The sequence below is a fragment of the Salvia miltiorrhiza genome, chromosome 7 (assembly GCF_028751815.1).
Source record: "Salvia miltiorrhiza cultivar Shanhuang (shh) chromosome 7, IMPLAD_Smil_shh, whole genome shotgun sequence".
Taxonomy (NCBI): domain Eukaryota; kingdom Viridiplantae; phylum Streptophyta; class Magnoliopsida; order Lamiales; family Lamiaceae; genus Salvia; species Salvia miltiorrhiza.
The window spans coordinates 3702480-3716317 of NC_080393.1; the positions used below are offsets into that span (position 1 = coordinate 3702480).

At 37.1% G+C, this 13838-nt stretch overlaps 3 protein-coding genes across 3 annotated transcripts; all 3 read right to left on the reverse strand.

Moving 5' to 3' along the window:
* Positions 1-7928: 7928 nt before the first annotated feature.
* Positions 7929-10423, reverse strand: LOC130991719 (F-box protein At5g03100-like). The gene is made up of 4 exons (XM_057916081.1): positions 10163-10423; positions 9083-9988; positions 8737-8895; positions 7929-8307 (listed from the first exon to the last, which is right to left on the reverse strand). The coding sequence occupies exons 1-4, from the start codon at positions 10193-10195 to the stop codon at positions 8014-8016; spliced, it is 1392 nt and encodes a 463-aa protein (XP_057772064.1). The 5' UTR covers positions 10196-10423; the 3' UTR covers positions 7929-8013.
* Positions 10424-11787: 1364 nt separating this feature from the next.
* Positions 11788-12588, reverse strand: LOC130991721 (uncharacterized). Its single transcript, XM_057916083.1, has 2 exons — positions 12422-12588; positions 11788-12249 (listed from the first exon to the last, which is right to left on the reverse strand). Exons 1-2 carry the CDS (start codon positions 12557-12559, stop codon positions 11923-11925), a joined length of 465 nt encoding a protein of 154 aa, XP_057772066.1. The 5' UTR covers positions 12560-12588; the 3' UTR covers positions 11788-11922.
* A 113-nt stretch (positions 12589-12701) lies between these two features.
* LOC130991720 (putative F-box protein At1g49610) lies at positions 12702-13647 on the reverse strand. Its single transcript, XM_057916082.1, has one exon. It carries the CDS (start codon positions 13575-13577, stop codon positions 13032-13034), a length of 546 nt encoding a protein of 181 aa, XP_057772065.1. The 5' UTR covers positions 13578-13647; the 3' UTR covers positions 12702-13031.
* Between the last annotated feature and the right edge of the window lie 191 nt (positions 13648-13838).

Sequence of the window (13838 nt, forward strand, 5' to 3'; positions counted from 1 at the left end):
GGCGCGGGCGCGGCGCACGGCGAGGATGAACGTGACGGTGGAGATGATCGCGGATCGGGTGCTGGCGCAGCCGGATCTCGGGTCGGATATCAACTCGGGGCTCCTGACGCTGGGCAGAATGGAGTATCGGGAATTAAGGGGGAGGCGGCTGGAGGAAATTGGGGAGAATTAAAAGCAGGTATAGGGTTTGGTGTAAACCCTCCATCTTTTCCTTATTATCATAAAAGACCCCATTTTATGCCAACTAACCCCCCAAGTTCCGAGATATTACAAAAGCCACCCCTTGATTCTAATGAATTGCAGAAATTACCCCATGTTATGCAAAAAGACCCACCTACTCTTATTAAATATCAGAATAGCCCCCATTTGCAGCCTAGTCCCTCGAAATTTAGGGATTTATATAGTATACCCCATTTTATGCAAAACCAACCCCAAAAAATGCATAATCATGATATTGACCCTAAAAGGCCTTCAAACTTTTCCGCTGTGTACCAGATGTCAGGTAATAATAGGGATAGAGATAAAGGGTGGATTTTTGATTGTGGAGCCACTGATACAATGACTTTTGATAAAACTGATATTATTAAGTCATCAACATCACATCGTACGCATGTTCAGACTGCAAATGGTGATTTGACTCGTGTTAAAGGAGCCGGAACTATAGAAATTTCCCCTACTTTACGTCTCTCAAATTGTCTTTATGTCCCGTCTCTTTCACACAAACTCTTATCTATTAGCCATGTTACAAAAGAATTCAATTGTACCATGATAATGCATCCCCACTTCTGTTTGCTTCAGGATATCAGGACGGGGGAGATTATTGGGCGTGGCACTGAGCGGGATGGATTGTACTATGTGGATGAGATAGCTCAACAAGGCAAGGTGATGCTGGCTCACGGAACTGCTGACCGGGAAGCCTGGCTTTGGCACCGTCGGTTAGGGCATCCATCCATGGGGTATCTTAAGCTTTTATTTCCTAAATTAATAAAAAATTATGAGAATTTATCTTGTGAAACTTGTGTTTTAGCTAAAAGCCACCGAAAATCTTTTAAGCCTAATGACACACAAGTAAACTCCATATTTTCTCTTGTTCATTCTGATGTTTGGGGTCCTTCACCCGTGGTAGGGGGACAAGGTTTTAAATATTTTCTGTTATTTATTGATGATTGCACTAGGATGACATGGGTATATTTTTTAAAACACAAATCTGAAGTTTTTGAAAAATTTACTCATTTCCATACTATGGTTCAAACTCAGTTTCAGAAAAACATCCAAACCCTTAGAACTGATAATGGGGGGGAATTTGTTAATAATTCAATGAAAATATTTTGTCAAACAAAAGGGATTATTCATCAAACTACTTGCCCCCACACTCCTGAACAAAACGGAGTTGCCGAAAGAAAAAACCGAATTTTACTTGAAATGACTCGTTCTATGATGATTGAGTCTCATGTTCCCTCCTCTTTTTGGCCCGAGGCCGTGAAAACCTCGGCTTACCTTATTAACCGTCTCCCTACTAGGACTCTTAAACTTCAAACACCATTACAGAAATTGTCTACTCTGGCCTCCATACCTCTTGCCCTTACACTTCAACCACGGGTCTTTGGGTGCTCTGTTTTCGTTCACATTCCGAAACATGAACGCACCAAACTCTCTCCTTGTGCAGTCAAGTGTGTGTTTGTAGGTTATGGAGTTAATCAAAAAGGATATAGGTGTTACAATTCCAAAACCCGTCAAATCATCACCACCATGAACTGTGATTTCCTTGAAACTGAGTATTTCTACGATAACCACCTTACCAGTCAGGGGGAGAGTGAGAGTGAGATCGACTTGTTAAGTTGGTTACCAATGCCAGTCTCGGAAGCAGATCCAACAGAAAAAGTTAGCCTTGCCACCGAGCATGTTTCATCCACTCCAGAACAATCTAGTCCGCTGCATGAGCCTATATCTTCTCCGCCACTGATATCTGAGGTAAGATCTTCTGAACCTACTATTGTGGCTTCTGATTCTGCTGATAATATTTCTCAAGTCATTGAAGAAGAACAGGAGGATAATACAGTAGATGGAGATACTGGGAGATATGTGCTACCACCCAGGAGTAATCGGGGTGTACCTCCTAAACGGTATACCCCAGAGAAAATTGTGAGGAATTCGCGATACTCAATTGGGAATATCGCCAAGGGAAACTTGTCCAAAAATGCCACAGCCTATGAAGCGGCCTTATATGATGAGGAGATTCCACAAACAGCAGAGCAAGCCCTGAAGATCGAGCATTGGAGAAATGCTATGAAGAAAGAGATAGGAGCCCTAAACCGAAACCATACATGGGAGAAGTGTAGACTACCAAAGGGGAAGAAAACTGTAGGATGCAGATGGGTCTTCACAATCAAAAGGAGACCGGATGGATCTATTGAGCGTTACAAAGCTCGATTGGTCGCAAAAGGATACACACAGATGTATGGAATCGACTATGAGGAGACCTTCTCACCTGTTGCAAAGATGAACACTGTCAGAGTGCTCCTCTCAATTGCTGCTAATAAGGACTGGGATCTTCATCAGTTCGATGTTACAAATGCTTTCCTACATGGAGAGCTTGAAGAAGAGAGAGAAGTCTACATGGAGGTGCCTCAAGGCTTTTCAGGAGATTTTGGAGAGGGTGAAGTTTGCAAGTTGAAGAAAACCTTATATGGGCTCAAGCAGTCTCCCAGAGCTTGGTTTGGAAGATTCACCGCAGCCATGAAGAAGTTTGGGTACCAGCAAAGCAACTCAGATCACACCTTATTCTTAAAGAAACGAGGTGATCTAATCTCTTGTTTGGTCATTTATGTTGATGACATGATTATAACAGGGGATGACACAGAGGAGATTCAAAAGTTGAAAGAAAGCTTGTTCAAAGAGTTCGAAATGAAGGACTTAGGAAAACTAAAATACTTCCTCGGAATTGAAGTTCTCAGATCAAAGAAGGGGATCTTCATCAACCAGAAGAAGTATACTCTAGATCTCCTAGCTGAAACTGGGATGCTAGATTGCAAGCCAGCAGAAACTCCTATTATCGTAAATCATGGGCTACAAATTGTGGAAGGAGCTCAGTTAGCCGATCGAGGACAATATCAGCGTCTGGTAGGGAAACTTATCTATCTTTCCCATACTCGACCTGACATTGCTTATGCTGTTGGTGTTGTTAGTCAATTCATGCACCAACCACAGGCTGACCACATGGAAGCTGCGCTCAGAATTGTGAGATATTTGAAGAAGACTTTTGACTATGGAGTGCTGTTCAAAAAGGCTGGACACCTTGAGATACAAGCTTATACCGATGCTGACTGGGCAGGAAATCCAAATGACAGAAAGTCAACAGCTGGATACTTTGCATCTGTGGGAGGAAATCTTGTCTCATGGAGAAGCAAGAAACAAAAGGTGGTTGCACTCTCAAGTGCAGAATCAGAATTCAGAGGAATCAAGAGTGGGTTAACCGAAGTCCTTTGGCTAAGAAGATTGTTGATGGAATTAGGCCTTCACCCAACAAAGACGTGCCAAATGTACTGCGACAACAAGGCTGCCATCAGCATATCTGAGAACCCAGTTCAACATGATAGAACTAAACATGTCGAAGTGGATATGCACTTTATCAAGGAGAAGATTGAGGAAAAGATTGTGGAGCTCCCGTTTGTGAGGTCCGAAGATCAGCTCGCTGATATCTTAACCAAGGCTGTGGACTTCAAAAGTTTTTCAGAAGTTCTTTCCAAGTTGAGTATCGGAAATCCCGTCACTCAACTTGAGGGGGAGTGTTGAAAGTAAATCTACAGAAGTCAAGATTAGCAAGCAGCAAAAGTCAGAAAGAGAAGCAGCGTACCTTTATTTATCTGTCAAAGATTTACCACGGATCCCTTAATCATAGGGATCCTGGTAAGACTTTAATATCATGTAATACATTATAAAAGATGATAGAATTCTTCAGAAATTAGGAGCAATACAACATCAAGAGAAATACAATAACAATCATTTGCTTCTCTTTATCTTTCTCTATGCATTATGATAATAGCATGTTTTAACATTTATATGCTGAACTCGATGAGGTTTCTCCTCCAATTCATTCACTTATTTGGAGTTCTGGATTCTTTGAATTCAAGTCTATATTTATGTTTCTTCTTAGGCTTTTTATTTGATTTTGGGGTTATCGAATTATATCAGGAGAGCTATATTGATTTCATAGATCCAGAGGATCATGAAGCAAATGCGACGTTGTTTACTCCTTCTCTGCTCCATCTAAAGACTGTTGATATTACTTGGCATCTATGCGACGCCTTAATACTTCAAGCCTTAAAAATTATTTTGGAAAATGCTCACGTGCTCGACAAGCTTGTGTTTCGATGGAGTGGAGATCCAGAGATGTTGCGTTGGTTGCGATACATGGATTACTGGGCATACTCCGGAACAATAGAGCTCATCTATATCGAATAGTATTGATCAATTGGCGCTCGCTTTTGGTTTTATGCAGTTGGTTTGTTAATTTGATGTCTTGCTCAGTTTGCTTCTTCGCTTTAATTCGACAATCTATTCTTGTTTCGGTTCTTCTCTTTTGTGGTTTGTAGCAATATAGACTATTATAGCAAACTTGACTTGTTATGTTGCTATGAAATAGTTTTCAATCTATCTTAAACTTAATTGTGTTGATGTTCACTATGTTTATGGTAGAAAATACTGTTGTTTAATATGAATTCTACATCTAGAAAACTCTTGTTCCAAACCTACCATCGAGTTGTGTAGGTGATTGTGATTGACTTGGGGGAAAGGGATTTGGACTTTAATTAGATCTCATTGTTCACATATATGAGTATGCATGCATAGCTTGGATGTCCCTTTGGGAACACCAAGCTTATACTTTTAAATTTACATTTTAGACAATTGTTTTTTCTACCATATTTAATTATATAAAGATGTGCGTTAGTCATAGGTGCAGCTGTAGGCGAAAAAAGTGCTGCTGTTTTTTTTTTTTTTTTTTTTTTTTTTAAATTCTTGTTAAATAGCATGAACTTTAATTAAATATACATCATGCTTTGGAAGAATTCATTTAGTGCTTTTCGGAAATTAGTGACAACATATATCTTCCATCTAGTAGTTTGAAAACAGCATAAGCAAAGAATTGATAGATTATTCTCTTTATGAGAGTCATTAATTGTTGTCGATATGGAATATGGTATTTTGAACTAAATCATGTGTAGCAATTTCGTTTTAAATTTAAGCATCCCCATGTTTAGATATGAATCACATTATCAGATTAGTGCATTAAGCTTTTGACTATAGTTGTTGACCTCTTATCGTAGTGTTTTTGTCATCAATTATTTTTCCTTCTTCTATTTAATTACTTCACCTGGTTGATTATATGATCAAGTTCTCGTTTGGTAGTTCACCATCCATCATATATTTACTAGTTTCTTGGAAAAGAAAAGAAGAAAATGGATAATCGGTAATACAAAATGTATTAATGATCACGTTAAAGAGAACGTGCAACTCCTTCAACCCTCACGATCACGCAAGAACAGCCGATTTCAAGTTTAATTTTCTGCATAACCTAGCCAAAATGGAACCTTAGCCTTTTATATACGAAGGCTTAGTGGACAAGAAACATATGCTACTGTAACGGGCCTTAACAAATAAGCTAATGTAATGGGCCTTGACAGATTGGGATTATTAAATAAATAAGAATAGCTATTCATTATAACGAGTGGGCCCACGAATATCTCGACGCGGGCGTCGCACAGCGAGGCTCGGCTCTAGTTCGACTTGTAGCTCAGCTTCCTCTTCGCGAATCTCAATATCTTCGGTGTGGGCATGGTCAGCAATATCGATGGTCGTATCAATCGGTCTGCTCATTTATGAACACATGATCACACAACATCAGCCTATTTGTTTTAAGGAGTGGATTTTGAAAATACCCTTTTTTTTTTAGTAAATTTAAAAATTGTCCACTAAGATAAAAACTTTTAAAAATGGTCACACTTACCATTTTACCCTTTAAACATCACTCCTTTAAAAATTCGCGTATTTCACAACTAGTCGAATTCACAACTAGATATTTTTGCTTGTGAATTCACAACCATAATTTATTTTGGTTGTAAATTCGAGTTTTAGTTGTGAATTCACAGATCTGGTTGTGAATTCAAGAATATTAAATTGTGGATTCATCGAGCTGGTTATAAATTCAAGAATATTAAGTTGTGAATTCATCAAGCTTGTTGTGAATTCATAGATTTAGTTGTAAATTTAAAAATATTAAGTTGTGAATTAATAGATCTGGTTGTGAATTGAAGAACCTTAAAATGTGAATTCATAAACCTAATTGTGAATTCAACATCATTAATCAACTATTCATAAAATTTTTTCTCTTTCAATCAATTAAATCTCTCAAATAAAATTTGTATATCATCACTGAAAAAATTAGCCTAACAAAAAAGTAGTAATTAAACGAGATACTCAAGAACAAATGCAGAAGAACCAAGGAATCAACCAAATAGCTAAAAAGGAATCAATGTTAGGGTGGCTAATTTTTAAATTTTAATGTTAGGGGTAATTTAGTCATTTAGCACAAAAACTGGCCACTTTTTAAGTTTTTATCTCATAGACTAAATTTTAATTTTACAATATGAAAGTGGACACTTCTATATATTACCTCTATTTTAAATTCTAAATTTAATAGATATAATTATTATTTTTATTTGTAAATTCACATTAAATTAATACTACAAATTTTCTTCTCTTAATTTCCTTAGAAATGAATATACTTTAAAAATATTTAAATTTAAAATAATTATAATTAAACAACCATCTAAACTTTTTTGAAAGGTTAAAAATGTCACCTGCTTAATTTTTTTTTACCAACAAACAATAACAAAATGAAAAAATAGTTTGATGTTCAATATTAGAGATAAATAAGCGAGCAAAAATTAATTTTAACACTTTAAAAACGATTAAATTATTCACTTCAAATTTATTTATTACTCGGAGTCAAAGATTGTAATTTTTTATTTAACATTGAAATTAATATTTTTCATGAATGGAAGTTAACGATTTTTTTAATAAATTAAAATATGAAAAAGAAGAAAGAAATTTTGGAGGGAAGAAGTGAGAGGAGAGAAAAATTTGTAGGTAAAAAAACTCCTCTTTTATATTGTATATACTATATAGATATGACATTTTAAACCAAGCTTGTACTTTTAATTGTGTGATTGGTCGATTTCGTATACCCAACCTAATTCCTAAACAATACTTTCAATAAGTAATTAGCAAATCAAATTAAAAAAAAAATTGAATAATTTAAACTAATATGGACATAATAGAAATACACAAAATTCAGAAATAATCTTGAGCATCGCATGATTTATCTTTTGCATGTCTTGCATTGAGAAAATGTTTAATTGTAGAATCATGCCCAAACTATATAGCTAAGTTACACTAGCTTGGAATGATTACCAATGGCACAAAACTAGAGTCTTTATAATTTTGTGATATGTTTTGCAAAAATGTTTGTAAAAAAAACTCAGCTGATCGTTAACATTTTTCGAACGAAAAATCATCTAAAAGGTTACTTTCGAGGCATTTGCATTTATTAGTATATCAAATTGTCTCAATCCATATGGAATATGTTATTTTGAATTAAATCATGTATTGCAATTTCATTTCAAAGCATCCCCCATGTTTAGATATGATTCCTTAATTCCTTCTATTTAATTACTTGACCTGGTTAATTATATTCTCAAGTTCTCGTTGGTAGTTCACCATCTAATCATATATTTACCACTCAAAAGTATAATGTCTAATGAATTTATTGAGGTAAATGTGTTGCAGTTTCTTGGAAAAGAAAAAAAGAAAATGAATAATCGGGCTGCTCAATTATGAACACGTGACCACAAAATAGAAATAAAGATAAATTGAAAACTAATTGTGCTCACAACATCTCAGCAGTGACGCTTCTTCTAAACATAAACATACATAACACATCTAATCAAGAAACCTCTATGGTTTAAGGGCCACATGTTCGATTATAATGAGCTCTACAGTTGGGGAGCATCTTGGCAAACTTCGCACCTTCTCTTCAGCCATTAGAAACAGCTCATGATTATCTCTATAATATACAAGATGCAACACCATCTTGTGGAGAAAGGGAGCCTTTCGCAAGAGATATTCTATAGATTCAAATATTGAGGGATCTTCTGCAAACCAAGTGATCTCAACTGTATTTAGGTGGAACAGAAAGGCACGAGGGAATGTCGTTGCCTTCCTAAAGATGGGTTTTAAATTATGCAAAGCCTGAAACAAATAAATTTGTTAGTACTCAAGAAGATGTTAATCCAAAAACCCTAGCCCCGAAAATCGAATTAAGCCCACGTTTGGTTGTATGTTTTTAGAGATTGGAAAGGGAATCAAGTAATTGAATCCATTACTTGTTGTTTGGTTTGGGTAATGAGATAATCATTACCCTTACTTGAGGGTAACCCAATCACCTAATTTGTTACCCCTCAAAATAGAGGGGAAACAAAAGAAAGGGAATCCCTTACTAATGTTTCATTTCTATTGTTAAACAAAACACTCAATAAAAGTAATGGTTATTATTACCATTCCACTCCTTTATTTGATTTCATTCCCTTTCCATTCCTCTACTTGAACCAAATGAGCACTAAAATGACTAAAAATTAAGATCTAGACTCCACATTATAAGTGGATAAAAGAGAAATTAACCTTGTCTAGACGAAAAACGAATGTCTTGAGCTGAGGAAACATCTCAAGAAGACCAAGAAGATCAAGAAGACAATATACGCTCATGTCCCACTCTTGCATTAGAAACTCAACATTCGGAAATTGGAGAACCATATATTTCTTCTTCATGTCGAGAAGTGACTGCGGGTACAAAACATGAGACTCAAGTCAAAAACAGACCACAGCATTGCTAACTAAGTGAAAACAAATGCAAAATAATGACAAATGCAAGGCACGAAAGTTAAAATTGCACTAGCTAGATGACCAATTCGACTCTTTAATTGTATTAATCACATCATAAGGCAATAATGGGAATGAGAAATCTAACCTCAATGTGACAATTCCTAAACGTGACCTCCTTAACATGGCAGATGCTTCGAAGAATCTGATAGTACACTTCAAGATCGTCATGAAGCGGACGGAAGATGCTTCGAAGAGTCTGATAGGACACTTGATTAGTCGGATAATCAGATTTATAAGTAAGAAAAGCTTTAGTCAAAGATGGGACATAAAATAAACAGCCACCACCAGCAACAACATATTCTCCAATCACTAGAGTCAAAAGATTAGGAGCCCAAATACTCAGGATTGCCTTTACATCAACAGGACCATCAATTTTGAGCTTCTTCAAACTAATAGATCGGATACTGAAGTTTTCATCACTTTTAACTATCACAGACAATGTCATCTCTTCCAAGCAAGGGGCCCCTAATAGAAGTTTGTTCACGGCATCATCGCACGAGGAATTTGGGACTTTAATACATAAACTCTTGAGTCGATTCCACTGCACACTGCCCCCAATCTCTAACGAACAATAACAACCAAGGTGTAATTCTGTTATGGAGGAGCATGAATACAAACGCTGAGGTGGGCAGTAGTATGGGGTACGGTCAAATGAAAGAACTATAATATGTAGCTCTTCCACTTGTTTTTCGACCGTAAAAAGCAGCCACGAATCAACATCACTAAAACAAAACTCCTCATAGGACAACTGAAGGTAGAAGCCCACAATCTTTGCACCTCTCCATCTCACAAGAACTCGATAAATAAAATGTGGATTTTCATGTACGAATTTCAGGCGGGGCACGGTGGTCCAAAGATCTCTCCAACGTTTGGAGAGAAATGTTGTTCTAACAGCATACCGCGTTTCCAATAGTGAGAGAATCTCAAGAATTAAGGAGTCAGGTAACGCACTTAATCGATCCCTCACACCCACTTTCAAAGCTGCAGCTTCCTGACATAAGCCCATATTTGAGAGAGAATCAGACAAAGAACAAAAGTAGAAGATCATATTTATCACATGAACTATCAGAAAAGAAGGCAAGCAGTGTATACGATAAGAAAGCAGATGCACATTCTTTCCAGAAAATATTAACTCATTCCTCCAGAAAATTAATGTCACACTTACCACTTGTTGATCAATAAGGCTCGAAGAAGTCATTGATGGCGAAGCCTTTTCTCTGTAAACAACACAAGAGTCTGTGAGTAAAGTAGGAAAGTAATGTCGGCAGGGGCTGGGCGACGAAGGGAGGCGAGCATCCAAGAGAATAAATTCCGGCGATGATTTCGCCGGAAGAGGAAGGGGAGATGGCTGCACGTGGGAGAGAGAGGGGTGGGCGGTGGTGAGAGTGAGGGGAAGAGAAGAAGAGCTAGAGTGAGAGAGGGAGCCGATGGGTTTGGAGAGAGAGAGAGAGAGAGTTTTCCTCTTTAAAAAAGTTATTTTTGATTTAATTGTTTTAGGGTTTTCCTTATAAATTGTTGTTGGGCTTTATTTTAATCAAATCAGTTGGGCTCTTTTAATTAAACTGATGGGCCGATTTTTGCCTTTAAATATGGGGTGATTTTATTCACAACCGCCATTTCACTCTTTATATCCCCATCCTTAAAATATTAATAATAATTAGGATTAATTACCGTAAAAATCATATACTTTTTCGATTTTTGGTTATTTCTCATGACAAAAAAAATCTGAACAGAAATCCATGAATTGAAAAATTAATTGCAATTTTCCCCAAATTGAATCCGAGGTGGCAATCGGATTTCCAGCGTGTCATTGCCGGGAATTGAACGAGACGGCGCCGTTTTAATTATAATTAAACGACATCATTTTATGATTTTTTGACAATTGAATTACAAAATCTGAAGCTTAGGGTTCGTCGAAGCTTAGGGTTCGGCGATTCCTTTGGTGTAGAAATGTAAAGGTTGGTGTTTTTTTTTTGCATATTTGTGTTTTAGGTTGATCTTGTTGACTTGACCATGCCTTCTAAAAAATCTGGAAATGGAATGCTAAAAAAATGGTAGCCAGAGTTGACCAAGGCCACCAGAGCTGACAACTCGCCAAAGTAGATTTCCATCGCCAGAGCGGTCAAGGAAGCCAGAGCTGACCTACTCGACAGAGCGAACCATCACTCATAAGGCTGCCAGAGCTGATAGAACTAGCAATTACGTGCTGATAAGGCCGCCAACGCTGGCGACCTTGCAATGAGGGTTTTGGGTTGAGGTGAGGTGGAAAACTAGGGGTTTAGGTGAGGTGGAAAATTATAAGGTAATGTGGCTGCCATGTCATGATTTTATTTTAATACTTGGAATCAATTAAGCCACGTTGGATCGGAGCTCCATTGGAGATTGCCGGAAAATGGACGCGGGGGAAAATTGCAATTAATTTTTCAATTCATGGATTTCTGTTCAGATTTTTTTTGTCATGGAAAAAAACCAAAAATCGAAAAAGTATATGGTTTTTACGGCAATTAACAAAATTTATGGGATATGAACAACTACCTTTTCTTCTTCTTTTCTTTTGACTAGTATAGATTGCTCGGTTTCGGTACATAGAGCCCAGATAATAAAGTGAAATAGTGTTGCAAAAAACAATTTGCAAGAGATTTTATAAATGGAATTATGAGGGGTCTTCTGCAGACCAAGTAATATGACATATAGCTAACTTGATATTACTATGAAGTTAGTATGAAATATAATAAAAGATATCTTAAATCAAATATATATCACACCTTATTTCATAACGCGTACCAAACGAGTCGCTAATATATATGAAAAACATGAATATTCATCAACGGGGATGCCGCTTAAAAACGTAATTGAAAGCAAATGCTGACTCCATATCTAGAAACAGATAATGCAAATAACCAAAACAGGATCAGTAAAAAGTAATTAAAGCAAATGCTGACTCCATTTATAATAAGCTCCGTTGAGTAATTGAAACGATTTGTATTTGGTTATAATAACCTCAGCAGTTGGGGAGGATCTTGGCATACTTCGCACCTTCTCTTCGACCATTAAGTAGTACTTGCGATTTTCTCTACACGACGACGTAAGACGAAACACGAGCTTGTGGAGCAAGGGAGCATTTTGCAAGAGAAATTCTATAAATGGAATTAGTGAGGGGTCTTCTGCAGACCAAGTACTCTCAACTGTATTTAGATGGAGCAGTGAGGGACGGGGGAATGTCGTCCTAACGATGGGATCAAAATCCTCCAACTATAAAAGAAATAAATTTAGTACTCAAGAAGATGTTAAATCCAAAAAACCCCACCCCCAAAAATTGAATTAAATTCCTAAGAAGAGCAAAAGACATATTTACATGCATATCAATTATGGAGATGAACTATGACACTCACTCCACAAAAGTGGATAAAAAAGTGAAATTAACCTGGTATTGAGAAAATTTTAAAATCTTCAGCTTAGGAAACATCTCAAGAAAATCAAGAAGCTCTAGAAGATCAAGCTGACCCCATGTCTCCTTGCTCTTGTGTTCTAGAAACTCTGCATCCGGAAATTGAACAACCATATCTTTCTTCTTCAAGGCGAGAAGCAACTGTAGGTACAATAATAAGCAAATTAACAACAAAAGCCTAGCAAGAAAGTTAAATTGCACTAGCTAGTCCAATTTGCCTTTTTAATCACATCATAAGACATTGATAATGGGAATAGAAATCAAACCTTCATGTTCAAGTCCGATAAATAAACTTTCTTAACATGGCAGATGCTTCGAATAAGGTGATAGAACGTTTCAAGAGGCGGATCATACACCTCACAAAATCGACAAAAAGATGCATAAGTTAAAGATGGGACATCAAACAAACAACTACCACCATTAACAACATCTGCACTAATTTGTAGAGTCAAGAGATTAGGAGCCCAAATTCTCAGCATTGCCATTATGTCAATATTAAGCGGCCTACTGTTATGGTCGATTATGAGATTCTTCAAACTAGTAGATCGGATACTGAAGTTTTCAACAATTTTATCAATCAACAATATCATCGTTTCCAAGCGAGGTGCACCCGAGAGAAGTTTGTTAAAGACATCATCACACGAGAGGTATTTAAAACTTCAAGATATAAACTCTTGAGACGATTCCACTGCACACTCCCCTCAATCTCCAACCAACAACAAGCAAGGTGTAATTCTGTAATGGACGAGCATGAATACAAACACTGAGGTGGGCAGTAATGGGCATCGAGATGAGCTTCAAAATCTACATATAGCTCTTCCACTTGTTTTTCGACGGCAAAGAGCAGCCACGAATCAACATCACTAGAAGTAGGCAGCTGATCAAACCAAGAAAGGTAGAAGCTCACGATCTTCACACCTCTAAATCTCGCAACAACTCCACAAATGAAATTTCTACCTTCTTCGACGAATTTCAGACGGGGAACGGTGGTCCAGAGATCTCTCCAACGTTTGGAGAGAAATGTTGTCGTGAAAGCATACCGCGTCTCCAACAGTGAAAGAATCATGAGGATTAAGGAGTCGGGTAACTCACTTAGTCGATCACGGTGATCATGAGACCGCCAGGAATACATGACTATGCGCTCAAATTAAACTCAAAAAATACCTACTTTCTGAGATGTGATTTCAACAATGAGAGCAGTGGTGGTGGCTGATCACCAGCAGCGAGTTATATAAACCCTAATTTTTACTAGCATATTTTTCTCAAATCAGTTTACTGATATTATTATTATTATTAAATCTCCTATCCTATAATAAATCCTTTCTACCAAATTCAAGTGTAAAACTCTGAAGCGTAACAAAAATAAAGGCCCAAAGATTTGGCCCAAGTTGAA